Genomic DNA, 15,470 nt, shown 5'->3' on the forward strand with positions numbered 1-15,470 from the left:
TCAGGACAGTTTCACGGTCCGACCGGCACCAGACAACTTGAATCCAGTGATGAGCTTCGGGGGCCGCAATTGGGGAGACGATGACGGTGGGGGGGTCGCTGTGGAAACACAGGGTTCATTTCATCCTCGTTTGTTTGCACCATCACAAGTACACAGTGTGCATGAAGACATAAAGGCGTGGACAAAGACACAGCGACCGAGTTCGCCAGTCCAAACCTCGGCAGCACTGCTGTTTGGGGTCTTTTTACTGAGCCTCTGGGGGCCAAGTCATAATGTGATTGTGCTGCCTTTTGGACCATTTGTAAGTGTTTCTGTAACAGACTAATGCAGATGGTGGTGTGAATTCAGTCTCATGTACCCAACAATTCCTGTCCCCGCAATTTTAGCTCACTTTTCTCCCTCTCTCTCTCTCTCTCCCTCGAGGGCATAGTGAACCCATCAGTGTCCAATCAAATCCCCGATGGTATGGAAGACACCAAGAGGATGATGGAGGAGAGAAGAAAGGATGAGAGGGATCGTTTGAAGGAAGCGTCCTCGGGTTTCTCTATACAATATGTGCATAATGACTTCCACTGACAATTATCTTTGATCCAACGTGAGCCACCCTCCGCCCATCCACCCTCTCCACATCCCACCACCCGTCGCCTCATCTCCGCATCACTTTATCCTCCGTTCTGCTCTTCCTCGATCCACCATCTTTTAATCTTGCAGCGCCTCCCTGGCAACGACACCCCTCTTTTCTGGAACCGTCAGAGTGATTTAAGCAATGACAAATAATATACGTTTCGTCTAGTCAACACATACATGTGCACACACAGATATATATAGACACATAGACACCCCCTGCTATGCGAATGGATACAGAGTGACTGCGTAATGAGGCTCACTCACTCGGGGTCAGTGACCTCACTAGGGCTGAGATGAGGAGGGGAGGCTGTGTGGAGAACACATGAGAGGGAGAGAAAGATGAAAGCGGGGGCTTTTTCTGGTCACCCCCTCCCCCCACCCCCTATTTCTCTCCATTTATTTGTCATCTTCTCCTTTACTGGCCAGCAGCTGGAGGGCTGCATGTCTGCTGGAGAGAGCCGGGGGAAGCAGCACAGAGAAGAAGTGTTTAAGTGCTGACGGCAGCCCCCGGGTTGCTGCTGAGGCCGGCGTGTCAGCCTTATTCTGCCCCAGCATGCATCAGACAGGCAAATGATAGAGAAGCTAATGGACAAAGGGGAGGAGAAGTGGGGAAGAGGACGGGTATTCTTCTGTGTTCAAGACAGAACAAGAGCTCATAAGAGAAAAAAAAGGGAAACTGAGGAACGGGTGAAGCTGGTATTTCATTGACCACATCTCCCTTTGTCCCCTCCCATTGAGGTAGACTGCTCGCTCGGTGACAGACATTCCCTCACGTTTCCACGGCAATGAGGTCAGAGGTGGACGCTCGTTATTGGCTGTTGTCTGTAATCATCACACATCACGCTGTGTGTTTGTTGCTCCTCCTCCTCCTTTCTTGACCCACATGATCCCAGCTCCGTGCGGCAGGGCGTGACCCCCTGGAGGCCAAAGGGTCTCGACCGTCTCGACCTCGGAGGTCAGGGGTGTTTGCGGTGTGTTGGCGGATGTATTTGCGTGGGTGTTAACAGCTCAGGCAGATCATACAGAAAGAAAGACATAGATAACAAATTGATGATTCAGATTCAGATGTGATCACAAAAGAATTTACAACAAAAAAATTGTTCTTTTCTTTTTATGAGAACCGTGCTCTTCATCCCACCCACAAGACAGTCGCGCACACACACACACACACACACACCCTCTAGCACCCCTCTCCACCCTCTTTCCTTTGTATACTTTATCTCTTCTCTCCAGTCTGCCCCCATGTCAGTTTGTGGTTTTGCTGATGTTTCACAACTGCTTCAACAGCGGTTTATCAGTCATTGTGAATAAATGTATGTGTCTGTGTGATCGTGCAGGTGTGTGAGGGCCTGTGGTCATGCCTTATGTGCATCCTTCTGCGTGTCTACATGTGCATTTTGGGTTCATATCGGTGCGTGGGTCGATACCCAGTGTGTCCTGCAACAGTCTCTCTTCATTGATGATGACAGACGAGGTTATAGGTGTCGCTTTGAGACTCTCACAATCAATCTTATCACCGGCACGCTTCCTTGTCACAACGCACAGAGAAGAGGGAGAGAAGTGAATACAATGCATGAGGAAAATGTTCAGAGGTGAAATAAAAACAAAGAAGAAAAGAGGAAAGTCAAACACAAAGAGAGAAAAAGTGAGACAGGAACAATTCATTTTAAAAAGACTTCTGTGCTTACCTGCGGTCTTGGACGTGAATGTGTGCGCACATGCAACAGCGCACGCTGTGTGGCGCTGGGAGAGGAAATGGCCGAGACAAAATGAGTGCTCGCGTGCTGAGATGCAGACATTGATAGAGAAGCCGGGTTCCTCCGGGCTGCCATGGACACAGAAACCACGAGCTGCAAAAAGACGCTGTGAAATGTGCCCGTTGACTTTAAACCACCAACGAGCAGGACACCACAGAACAACCTCACGAAATTGCCTCACACGGGATATCATTCCACTGTGTTGCAGCTTGTCTCTGTGCTGTGTGTGTGTGTGTGTGTGTGTGTGTGTGGGGGAAGCAGTTTTGGCCCACAGCTCCAACGTGGCTTTAAAAGAATTGGGTCTCGGTGACACTAGATGGGATGTTAGCTCGCCAAGACTGAACAGTAATTGATGGAAAGCCCAGCTAATGTGATGTGTCAGACATATGAGGCCTGTCTAATCAATGGGAATCACGTGACCGGTTTTGAGGCTGTGTGTATGTGTACGTGCGCGTGGATTGGACGGAACGTGGATATTCCGGTCACATCATGGTATGCAGCAGCATGTCTGCCATCCAAAGCAGCAGACTGTTGATTTTCAGGGGACTGAAGGTTGAAAATGAGGAGAGGACCGAAAAGAGAGGAGAAGAGGAGGGTGTCTGAGTGAAGCGAATGCTTAAGGGCAGGTTTTAACCCCCTCTCTTCTTCCTTCCTCCTTCCATCATTTCAACACACACACACACACACACACACACACACACACACACACACACACACAACAGTGCGATGAATGCATGAGTGCATGTGTTTGCGTTCACCATGAACATCAGTATCAGCTGTGAAAGTTGATTTTTGATTATTTCACATAAACGCTATTTTTGGTGCACACAGTCAAATTACTTTGCTGTGTTACTTGCTGCTAAACTGAAATAACACTCTAAACTATGGAGAATAATGAAATGGATCAGTCAGTTACTGTATCTGATTAGAGCCTTTATATGTTTTCATGCTTTATTGATTGAGATGTATCATCACTTTCCTCCCCTTCACTCTCCCTTCCTCTCTCTACCATGATGAATCAGCTGTCACTCAGGCACCAGTCCAATCTACTGATAATGAGAACTGCATCAACACTCTCTCGCCTCTCTTCCTCCCTCTTTCTCTTTCTCTCAATCTCTTTTTAGACACACCAACACACACACATACACACACACACACACACACACACTCACACACACACCAACACACACACACACACACACACACACACAGACACACTGACACACGCACACACACACACACAAACACGGGTGCACCGCACACTCACACAAACTCATTCATCTCTCCCTCACTCATCCGTCTTACAATACTCCTCCCCTCTTTTTTCCTTCCTTCGTCCATCCCTCCCTATTTTCTATCCCTCCCCCCTCCTCTCCTGTGCTCGATGAGCTGAGCAGGCAGTGGTGGGACTGAGGCAAAGGAGGGAGGATAAAGCAAGAATCGAGGGAGAAAAGAGAACACAGAGGCACAGAAAAACAGATCATTATACAGCAAACGAGCAAGAGGCCACTGAATGAATAACAAGGAAGGGATTACAAAGCGCAGGACCAAAAAAAAAAAGAGGAGAGGACGCTGAACACTCTCTCTTTCTCTCTACTCTCTCCTTCCTCCACTCCCTCCCCCCTCTTCCTATCCTTCCTGTCACCCTCCCAACTCTCCCACAGGCTCTCCCTCGCAGGCGAGCTCTCTAGTCAAAGATGGCATGAGCACACTATCACCCGTCCTCAGCTTGTGCAGCGTATTCTCTTCTCCCCCCTCCCCTCTCCTTCTCTCTCTCTATCGCTGCACTCCTGTATCTCCCTCCGATCCCTTTTCACCTCCTTGCTCGACACAGGTTCAATCCAGAGGGCGAAGAGGAGGGAGGTAGACAGAGGCTGACCTCTCCACTCCTCACACCTCGCACCCGCAGGGCCCAGAGGGTGCCGGAGGAGGGAGCCGTCTGATGACTTACGCCGACAACGAGCTCCTTAACCCGGCCGGCCACAGCGCGCCCCCTCCTCTCTCCTCCCTGCTCCTGTGGATTCTCTCCTTCTCACAGTCAGTGGAGGAGTGATCCAGGACCATGTTTGGGTTAAAGACTCCACACTTCTACCTCCCAGGTAAGACCTCTTTTTATACGTGTTTGTGGGGAGGCTCTCTGTGCTGGTGTCGCCAAAATGATACAATGCAAACAACTTTAGCTTCAGGAAATTGTGAAGAAAATGTTTTATTTTTCTGCTATATTCTGGACATTAATTTAATTGTTGGAATGCATTAAGCATTCCAAGTATTGTTCTTCGAATCTTTATTCAACTTATTGTTGGAATGCATTAAGGAGTGTTAGAGTGACACAACCTCTGCCAAAAGCCCCATAGGCTCCAATACAAATCTGCCGACATATTTCTCAAAAAATCCAGAAGGTACACGTTTTGTCAACTGCGATAGGAGCCGTATTTTTTACCGGACAGACATAAAAAACACATCCATGCGTTCGGTAGAGTCTTGGGGCTCGCACAAACAGCGTATTTTTTAGAGAGCTAGTTGTCATTTGTTTGAGGTGTGGATTCTGTGTAACTCGCTGTCCTGTGTCTGCCCTTTGCAGCAGCTCGTTAATAAGCCCAGGTGCACCGTTGCCATGGTTACTCGCACACATGCTGTGCGAGTCTGTCTGTCTAATTCTCCTTCCCTCTCCCTCTCTATCTCTTCCTCACCACCCTTCCCTTCCTCACCCTCTCACCCTCCCTCCCTCTATCTACACACCCCCACCCCACCCAATCCAATAAGGGCACCGTTGCCGTGGTTACTCGCACACACGCTGCAAGATCTGTCTGTGACTCACAGCTGCTCCTATGACCTCATTAGTGGAGTCACATGACGCAGCTATGCTTTCTGTCAACAGACCAATATGATAAAGAATCTCGCCCTCCCCTCCCCCCTCCACCCTGACCTCTTCTCACTCTCAATCACTCACTCAGTCAGTCTCTCTGTCTAATTCTCCTCCTCTTTCTCCCTCTCTATGTCTTCCTCACCACCCCTCCCTTCCTCACCCTCTCACCCTCCCTCCCTCTATCTACACCCCCCCCCCATCCCACCAGTCCAATGATTACAAAATAAAAGCCCCATGGAGGGGATTTTTACTGTAATGTTTGTGATGAGGCCTATTAATTAAAAACTTCTTAGTTTGAATAACAAACATTCAGTCTCCCAACCCCCCCTCACCCAATTCCATCATTACAAAATAAAAGCCTCAATGATTATCTGTATCTTAACCATGAAGCTCAGAATGAAGCGGTTTCGTTGAAATAGGCATTGCTCTTTCAAATACTACTACAACCACTAAGCATGTTACTAGTACTTCTAGTAGTACCACAACTGATACTTCTACTACCATACTACTAGTATTTCTACTGCTATTAATACTACAACTACTACTAATGTTATTACAAATACTACTATGGCTAATAGTGTTAGTATTACAGCTGTTTCTACTGCTATTGATACTAAACCTACTTCTACAGCTAGTACTACTAATACCACAATTACAACTATAACTAATACTACTACTAATATTACTACAAACAATTTTAAACCTCTTTTTATTCATCTCAGCTTATTATTCTATTTCTTCCGTGGCACCTTTTAACTCCTTCACACTTTCAACTATTAAAACCGTTCAAATATTAAAATGTTCAGCTTCTTTCCGGCTTCCGGGCTATAGCTTTTCAGCTTTCTACCTCTCATGCTTGAATTCATATAAATCAATTATCATTAATATTTTAACATGGTTTTCCAATGGAGATTGTTTTCAAATCCTCTTAAACTGCTTCAACTTTTAGATTTTTCAGCTTCGCAAATCTTTCAGCTACAGACACCATTTAAACTTTCAAATGTTGACACAAGTCTCATCTATTTTATGAAAAGAACTGCTTGTTGATATCTATTGTACTTTTTTCATAATAACTGATTATGTTTATCTAGTTCTTCGCTCCGTTTCTGACTTTTACATGAGTGTGTATTGCGTCTGCTAGAGTGAGACCCGGAGATCTTAGAGTGTGAGGCAGCGCCAGAATCTGGTTAAAAAAATATGGAACTTCTGTCCTTACAGCCAAAGCATACACTTTTGATGCTTCATTTCTTCAGATTAATGAGGGCATGGTTGTGCTGATTGGATTTATGTGTTCATAGAATCCCAGAGTTCTTTAGTTTTGGCTTAAGAAGTGTTAGAGTGACACAACCTCTGCCAAAAGCCCCATAGGCTCCAATACAAATCTGCCGACATATTTCTCAAAAAATACAGAAGGTACACGTTTTGTCAACTGCGACCGGAGCCGTATTTATTACCGGACAGACATAAAAACGCATCCATGCGTTCGGTAGAGTCTTGGGTCTCGTAAAAATGTTGTATTTTTTAGATAGCTGTTATAGTTTTGCGCTGGTGGTCATTTGTTTGAGGTGTGGATTCTGTGTAACTCGCTGTCCTGTGTCTTCCCTTTCCCAGCAGCTCATTAATGAGCACAGGTGCGTCGTTGCCGTGGTTACTCGCTCACACGGTGCAAGATCTGTCTGTGACTCACAGCTGCTCCTATGACCTGATTAGTGGAGTCACATGACGCAGCTATGCTTTCTGTCAACAGACCAATATGATAAAGACACTCGCCCCCCCTCCCCCCTCCACCCTGACCTCTTCTCACTGTTAATCAGTCAGTCTGTCTGTCTATTTCTCCTCCTCTCTCTCTCCTTCTCTATCTCTATCTTCCTCACCACCCCTCCCTTCCTCACCCTCTCACCCTCCCTCCCTCTATCTACACCCCACCCACCCCACCCAATCCAATAGGTGCGCCGTTGCCGTGGTTACTCGCACACACGCTGCAGTATCTGTCTGTGACTCACAGCTGCTTACCTCATTAGTGGAGTCACTAATCACTCTATCTACACCCCCCACCCCACCCAATCCAATAATTTAAAAATAAAAGCCCCTTGTAGGGAATTTTTACTGTAATGTTTGTGATGAGGCCTATTAATTACATTACATTACATTACATTACAGGTCATTTAGCAGACGCTTTTATCCAAAGCGACTTACGTTACACTTTAAACCCATGGCTTTTTCACATTTTTGCCTGGGGAGTAATTAGGGGTTAGGTGTCTTGCTTAGCGACACTTCGACATGGAACATTTCGCATCTCTTCTACAAGGCCACCAGACATCCAGGCGACCTGAAATCGGACTAAGTATCTCTTTCTTTAAACCAAGCTAGTCTGCTAAATTTGTTGTTGATTCTAGTGTCTTAAGTTAATTTGATTGCTGATTTGCTTTAGTTTTCGTCGTCTCACTGCCAGTTCTTTGTTTGAAGTTATATTGGTTGCTAGTTTGCTCAAGCTCTTTCAGTCTTTTAGTGCCAGTTTGTGTTCTAGATTCTACTATTAAGTTAACTGCCAGTGTGCCCTCCTAACTCTGCTAGGTTTTGACCTGATCTAAGTCTGTTTTGCCTTGTCTTCTGAAGCAAACAAGACTTGAATCCTTAAACTCTCATTTTGTCAAAACACCACATGGTGATTGTTCACTGATTAGGGTATCAAGCTATTGGTGTTTTGCATTTTGAGGAGTTTCTGTCGAGGCCAATCGACCTTTTGTCTCCTAAACGACGGGGGAGCAGCCAGCGCAGCCGCAGCCGACTTCCACTAACGAGGGAGTATTTAGCTAGAAATCGTGGGCAGCGTTAGCTTCAGCGTTTGCGTATCCTCGCAGCACGAAGACGAGTAGAACAAAGACAAAGGAGTCTTTCGTGGGAGTCAAGACGAGCAGAACAAAGACAAAGGAGTCTTTCGTGGGAGTCAAGACGAGCAGAACAAAGACAAAGGAGTCTTTCGTGGGAGTCAAGACGAGCAGAACAAAGACAAAGGAGTCTTTCGTGGGAGTCTTCGGGGCAGCTGAATGCGGCGCCTTCTTCTGCTATTTTTAATAATGTGTTTGACCCCTTTACGCGTGCCTGTTCGAATCTCTTCCCGCAGATACTACAGGCCTCGGGCTAGATCTACTCTCTATCGTAACCTCTCGTCTCTCTCCTATCCCACCCGCTCCACACATGTCCAGCACCTCGTCACAGGAGGTCTCTGGAACTGCCAGTCAGCGACTCGCAAGGCAGACTTCATCTCCGGCTTCGCTATCCAGCAGTCACTCGACTTCCTCGCTCTCACCGAGACCTGGATCACACCTGAGAACACATCCACCCCAGCCGCTCTCTCCTCCGCCTTCTCCTTCAGCCACACTCCCAGGCCCACTGGTAGGGGTGGTGGCACAGGTCTACTCATTTCACCCAAATGGAGCTTTTCTCTCTACCCTCTACCACCATCCACCCCATTGTCCTTTGAATTTCATGCTGTAACAATCACTCACCCGGTACAATTAACCATCGTTGTCCTCTACCGTCCGCCAGGCTCCTTAGGTCATTTCTTGGAAGAACTGGACATTCTCCTGTCCAACTTCCCCGAAAATGGACCTCCGCTCATCCTCCTGGGTGACTTCAACATCCAGACAGAGAAGTCATCTGACCTCTTACACCTACTTTCTTCCTTTGCTCTGTCACTCAGTCCCTCTCCTCCTACTCACAAAGCCGGCAACCACCTTGACTACATCTTTACTAGAAACTGCTCTACCACTAACCTCTCTGTAACTCCACTTCATGTGTCTGATCACTTCTTCATCTCTTACTCCCTTCCACTCTCTATAACTAACAAACCTCCCTCATTGACTAACTCTATACCGGCTCGTCGCAATATTCGCTCCCTCTCTCCCTCCTCGCTGGCATCCTCTGTTCTATCAGCTCTCCCTTCAACTGAATCCTTCTCACTCTTGCATCCGAACGCTGCTGCAGAGACTCTCCTCTCAACTCTTTCCTCCTCTCTAGACTCTCTCTGCCCTCTTACGACACGACGGACTGGCAAATCCCCTCCGGCTCCGTGGCTGTCTCAACCGGTCCGTGCCATGAGAGCCACCATGCGAGCGTCGGAAAGGAGATGGCGTAAATATAAACGACCTGACGACCTGCTTGAATTTCAATCTCTCCTCTCCTCGTTTTCTGCTTCTATCTCTGCTGCCAAAAGCTCTTTCTACCAATCCAAAATCGAATCTTCCTTTTCTAACCCCAAAAAACTCTTCTCGATCTTCTCCAATCTCCTCGAACCCCCTACCCCTCCTCCCCCCTCCACCCTTCTTCCGGGAGACTTTGTCAACTACTTCACCAAGAAAATAGCTGACATACGCTCCTCCTTCTCAAACCCACCTCCTACTTCTCGCGCCACACCGACCTCACCTCTTTCGCCCTCACTTTCCTCTTTCACCACCCTCTCTCCTAACCAAATTCTTACCATAGTAACCTCTGCCCGTCCGACCACCTGCCCTCTTGACCCCATTCCATCACATCTTCTACAATCTATCGCACCTGACCTTCTTCCGTTCCTCACCTGTCTCATCAACAACGCTCTGTTATCTGGCTGTTTTCCCAATTCGGTGAAGGAGGCAAGAGTCAACCCCCTCCTGAAGAAACCTACCCTCAACCCTTCTGAAGAAAACAACTACAGACCGGTCTCTCTTCTTCCCTTTTTGTCCAAAACCCTTGAACGTGCTATCTTTAATCAACTCTCCTCTTATCTCCACTGTAACAACCTCCTTGACCCCCACCAGTCAGGTTTCAAGGTAGGCCACTCCACTCTCCTTGCTGTCTCAGAGCAACTCCACACTGCTAGAGCCGCCTCTCTCTCCTCTGTCCTCATCCTTCTGGACCTCTCTGCTGCATTTGACACGGTCAACCACCAGATCCTTATTTCCTCCCTTCAGGAACTTGGTGTCACAGGCTCTGCTCTCTTCCTTCTCTCGTCCTACCTCGACGGCCGCACCTACCGGGTAACCTGGCGAGGATCTGTGTCGGAACCGTGTCCTCTTACTACCGGAGTTCCTCAGGGTTCCGTGCTGGGTCCCCTCCTGTTCTCGCTTTACACCAACTCTCTTGGCGCTGTCATTCGCTCGCATGACTTCTCTTACCACAGCTATGCCGATGACACCCAACTAATTCTCTCCTTCCCTCACTCGGACACCCAGGTGGCGGCTCGGATCTCTGCCTGTCTAACTGACATCTCTCAGTGGATGTCCGCCCACCATCTGAAAATCAACCCCGACAAGACTGAACTACTTCTCTTTCCCGGAAAAGATTTGCTTACCCAGGACCTGACAGTCAACTTTGGAAACTCTGTACTAACGCCCACTCTGACCGCTAAGAACCTCGGCGTCACACTAGACAGCCAACTCTCCCTGACTCCCAACATCACTGCGACAACGCGATCCTGTAGATACACGCTCTACATCAGGAGAATACGTCCCCTTCTCACTCAGAAGGCAGCGCAGGTACTGATTCAGGCTCTTGTCATCTCCCGCCTGGACTACTGCAACTCCCTCCTGGCTGGTCTCCCTGCCACCACCATTCGACCTCTGCAGCTCATTCAGAATGCAGCAGCTCGACTGGTCTTCAACCTTCCGAAATTCTCCCACACTACTCCACTCCTCCGCTCTCTTCACTGGCTACCGGTGGCAGCCCGCATCCAGTTCAAAACATTGGTGCTCACGTACCATGCTGTGAATGGATTGGGTCCAGCTTACATCCAGGACATGGTCAAACCCTACATCCCAACCCGCACTCTCCGCTCTGCATCTGCAAAACTACTCGTCCCTCCCTCACTGAGAGCAAAACACTCGACTAGATCTCCACTCTTCGCTGTCCTTGCGCCGAAATGGTGGAACGAGCTCTCTGAAGACACCAGGACCGCAGAGAGCCTTCACATCTTCCGCCGCAAACTAAAGACAAACCTCTTCAGACTCTACCTCGACTAAAGACTAACAAATTGTAGCACTTAAATTGTACTTGTAACGTCACTCATCTATAGCAAATTGTAAATTGGCTTATTTGAGGAAATTGCACTTTCTTGTTTCTTGTTCTCCTGAGTTTGTACCCTATGGTTGAATGCACTTACTGTACGTCGCTATGGATAAAAGCGTCCGCTAAATGACATGTAATGTAACATGGGGCAGCCTGGACTCAAACCACCAACCTTGTGCTTCCCAGCACACCCCTGCGCCACAACAACCCCCACAATTAAAAACTTCTTAGTTTGAATAACAAACATTCTGTCTCCCAACCCCCCTCACCCAATTCCATCATATCAAGATAAAAGCCTCAATGATTATCTGTACCGTAACCATAAAGCTCAGAATGAAGCGGTTTCGTTGAAATATGTATTGCTCTTTCAAATACTACTACAACCACTATGAATATTACTAGTACTTCTAGTAGTACTACTACAACGATACTTCTACCATACTACTAGTATTTCTACTTCTATTAATACTACAACTACTACTAATGTTATTACAAATACTACTATGGCTAATAGTGTTAGTAGTACAGCTGTTTCTACTGCTATTGATACTAAACCTACTATTACTTCTTCTACTGCTAGTACTACGAATACCACAAATAAAACTGTAACTAATACTACTGCTAATATTACTACAAACAATTTAAAACCTCTTTTTATTCATCTTAGGTTTAGTAATTTTTGTATTTTTTAAATTCATTTAAGCTCCTGCAACTTCTGTATTTTTTAGAAATTCTATTGAAATTTAGCTTCACATTTCTGTATTTTCAGCAGTTCTTATGCCTGTATTAACAGCAATGTTTTAATATTCATTTCTGTATTTTTCTTGCAATATTTTACATTTATTTCAGCTGTTTTCATTTCTGCCTTTTCAATTCATTTAGAACAAACCATAAGCTTTGATTTGATGTGTCATATACATACAGATACACACATATGCAAAACACACACACACACACACACGCATACACACGGGCGTACATGCAGCCGGTCTGGGAGGTAGATAAACGCCAACAGATGTTGACTTGGGGTGGTAACTCCTGGTATCTCACACTCCACACACGCACACGTTTTACAGGGCATACGCACACGCGGCCGTGCACATGCTGAAAGTACTGCTGAAAGTGAGAGAGAGAACAGATACCCCCTCCGCTCCCGCTGGTCCTGCACCATCTGCATGTTCATGAACCATCTCAAAACATAATTGATTATATGTGTGTGTGTGTGTGTGTGTGTGTGTTAGCAAGGAGCCTCTGCAGAGAGCTGTTAACAACAGTTAGATGGCAACAACCACCAGACTAGGCTTGCATGTTTCATGATGCAGATGTGCTCGCACACACCTGCATGGCTTGTGAGGTGCAGGGTTAAGCGCTTTTCTCTGTCTCTCTCTCTCTCACACACACACACACACACACACACACACACACACACACACACACACACACACACACACACACACAGACACGCATTCAATGGTGGTACTTCACTGAAGAGCCTGTTGATCAGGGCCATGGCTCGGTCTGCCACCTGACCGCACCATGTTAGCAGCATCTCAGTGAACTCACACACACGGGGTGATCTACAGTCCTCTTCAACTCATTAACCCCCTCTATGTACTTTTTCTAAACAAGCGGGCCACACAAATATAGTCTGACTGTAAAGTGTCAGTTCATGTAGAACAACTAAAACACACATTCTCGATCCCCCTGCCTTGCACATAGTTTCCATTTTATCGAGTCTTTGTTACATCCTGCTCTGAAATGTTGCCTGTCAGTTCAACACTGCTGCACATTCCAGTTTCTCCAGGTCAGGTCAGCTACCGCAGTGCTCCTTTAGTTAGATATTTATTGAGATTTTCATTAGAATTGGAATGAGTTCACCGTCATTACCATCACAATTAGCCAAACATGAAACTATTTTAATATAATTTATTTATTACTTATTAGCATGCGGTTTTTACTGACGAGAGTTTTAGCATCCAGTCTTCACGATATAATGTGATTGTTTAATGCTTTGATCAGCGTGAACATATTTTCATACACTGTATTTGGGGTGCGTTGGTGGATGGCTCATAAAACCAAAAGCTACAGTGACAATTGCTTGTCTTCACTAAGAGGTTTGGGTGGACTGACCCTTTAGTACCAATCAAATGGAGTCTACACTTTGTTGTATCGGCTGTGGCTGGATGCCTGACTTTGTGTGGTACAAAGAAAAAACTGATCCAAACAAATCAAGAAACTGTCAAACATGTTTCCACATTCTGTTTAAAACACACACACACACACACACACACACACACACACACACACACACACACACACACACACACACACACACACACACACACTGTGCACGTGTTTGCACATCGGTGATCTCTTGCCACCATGTTTTGCTTTTGACTGTATTTGCATGATGGGCATTATGATGCCGGCTTTAATTGCCCACACCTAGGTAAGGGATCATGTGGTTAAGTGGGAGATCATAATTATGTAAATAATTGGCCTGACCACGGCAAGCTGCTTCTCTCTTTCACCCATCTGGAGAGAGAGAGAGAGAAGATAAAAATTACAGGAGAGGACAAATATAGGAGAGAAATAGGGGAGAGAAATGAAAAAGGAGGGAGGAATGAGGACAGAGAGGAAGCTGGAAGAATCAACATATGGGAGGAGTTGTGGCTGACGGGAAAGGTGAGAGGACCAGGAAACGTAAAGAGAAAAAGGGTTGTGTTTATTTAAAATGTCTTAAATAGTTAAAGTCCTTTTGTCTTTCCTGTCTGTCCTTTTGTTTTGTATTGTAGTGCGATAAAAACACTTGAAAAATTGATGGATAAGAGCGGCTATTTTCTTTTCATGTCAAAAGGTCACCTGAAAAGATCAAAACCACCAAAGGTTGCTTAATGCCACAGAACAGATAAGTTGTAAACTATTGAGGGAGAGAATTGCGATTTTGGTCTCAAACAGAAAAACAGATCACAAGTTCGATAATAATCAAATAAAGTTAACATTAAGTTGTAGTGAATGTGACTGCATAATTCACCTGTGTTCTCGTTTTGTTGTACACGTAATTGCGACTGTTCCGGGATCGCGGCCCCTTTAAACGTTTTGTTATTTATGACATAGAGACCTTTGCTTGTGAGGTTACAGGGCTGCGCCATCTTTAGAGTTTGTTGTGGTAAAAATAAACGAGACACACGCTGGTGTTCTCAACTCGCGGAATTGCCTTTTATTCCAAATTCCACACTGGTGACCCCGACGTTCGTTTGCTTGAAGTATTCGCAAACACGACTCGACCATGACCGCGAACGCTGTCACTCTCAAGCTCCCCGAGTTCTGGGAATCGTCAGCGTCGGCATGGTTTTCCCAGACTGAACATTGTGACAATGGAGGATTCCACCCTTGTCGCAGCAACCTCTTCTCGTCGGCAGCCGTCTTCAGGTCGTCAGCAAGCTTCAGGCCCCCAGCAGTCTTCTTCAGGCTTGTGCTTCTATCACAAGAAGTTTGGACCGAAGGCCCTTAAATCCCGCTCGCCATGCAGTTTCGGCGGTTTGGGAAACGCCGGGGCCGGCGCTCATTAGTGGCCATGAGTGTCGGCCGCGTAGGCAGGCTGCTTTTTATCCGTGACAGCATCTCCGGACGACGTTTCCTGTGCGATACGGGTGCACAGAGGAGTGTTCTGCCTGCATCCCGTTTGGACATGGTAACCGACAGCCATGGCCCCCCGATGGAAACTGCTAATGGGACCCCCATCCGCACGTATGGAACAAGGTACATTGAGTTATGCTTCGGAGAACATCGGTTCGGATGGGATTTTGTCACGGCTAAGGTCGCTGTTCCCCTCCTTGGCGCTGATTTTTTGTGTGCGCATGGACTGTTGGTGGATGTTAAGAACCGCCGTTTGATCGACGCTGTCACGTTCTGTTCTTATACGTGCACGCTCAGCGGGGCTGACTCCATACGACTGTCTAGCATGCTCTCCCCATCAGACGACTTCCACCGTCTACTGGCTGGTTTTCCAGAACTGACCCAGCCCACTTTCTCTGCATCTGCCGTGAAGCATGGTGTGGAACACCATATCGCCACCACTGGTCCGCCCGTCTACGCCCGTGCTCGGCGCCTCGACCCGACCAAGCTTGCCGTTGCTAAGGCCGAGTTTTCTAACATGGAACGCCTTGGAATAGTCC

At 46.8% G+C, this 15,470-nt stretch overlaps 1 protein-coding gene across 4 annotated transcripts in view; it reads left to right on the forward strand.

Moving 5' to 3' along the window:
• The first annotated feature begins 3,783 nt into the window (after positions 1 to 3,783).
• Positions 3,784 to 15,470, forward strand: part of LOC120812590 (genetic suppressor element 1-like) — a 55,611-nt gene continuing 43,924 nt past the window's right edge. For all 4 annotated transcript variants that reach the window (XM_040168709.2, XM_040168716.2, XM_040168712.2 and 1 more), the window contains exon 1: positions 3,784 to 4,483. In XM_040168709.2, the coding sequence (XP_040024643.1) occupies positions 4,447 to 4,483 (37 nt within the window). In that variant the 5' untranslated portion in view covers positions 3,784 to 4,446. The remainder of the gene's footprint in view (positions 4,484 to 15,470) is intronic.

Source organism: Gasterosteus aculeatus, chromosome Y (assembly GCF_964276395.1).
Source record: "Gasterosteus aculeatus chromosome Y, fGasAcu3.hap1.1, whole genome shotgun sequence".
Taxonomy (NCBI): domain Eukaryota; kingdom Metazoa; phylum Chordata; class Actinopteri; order Perciformes; family Gasterosteidae; genus Gasterosteus; species Gasterosteus aculeatus.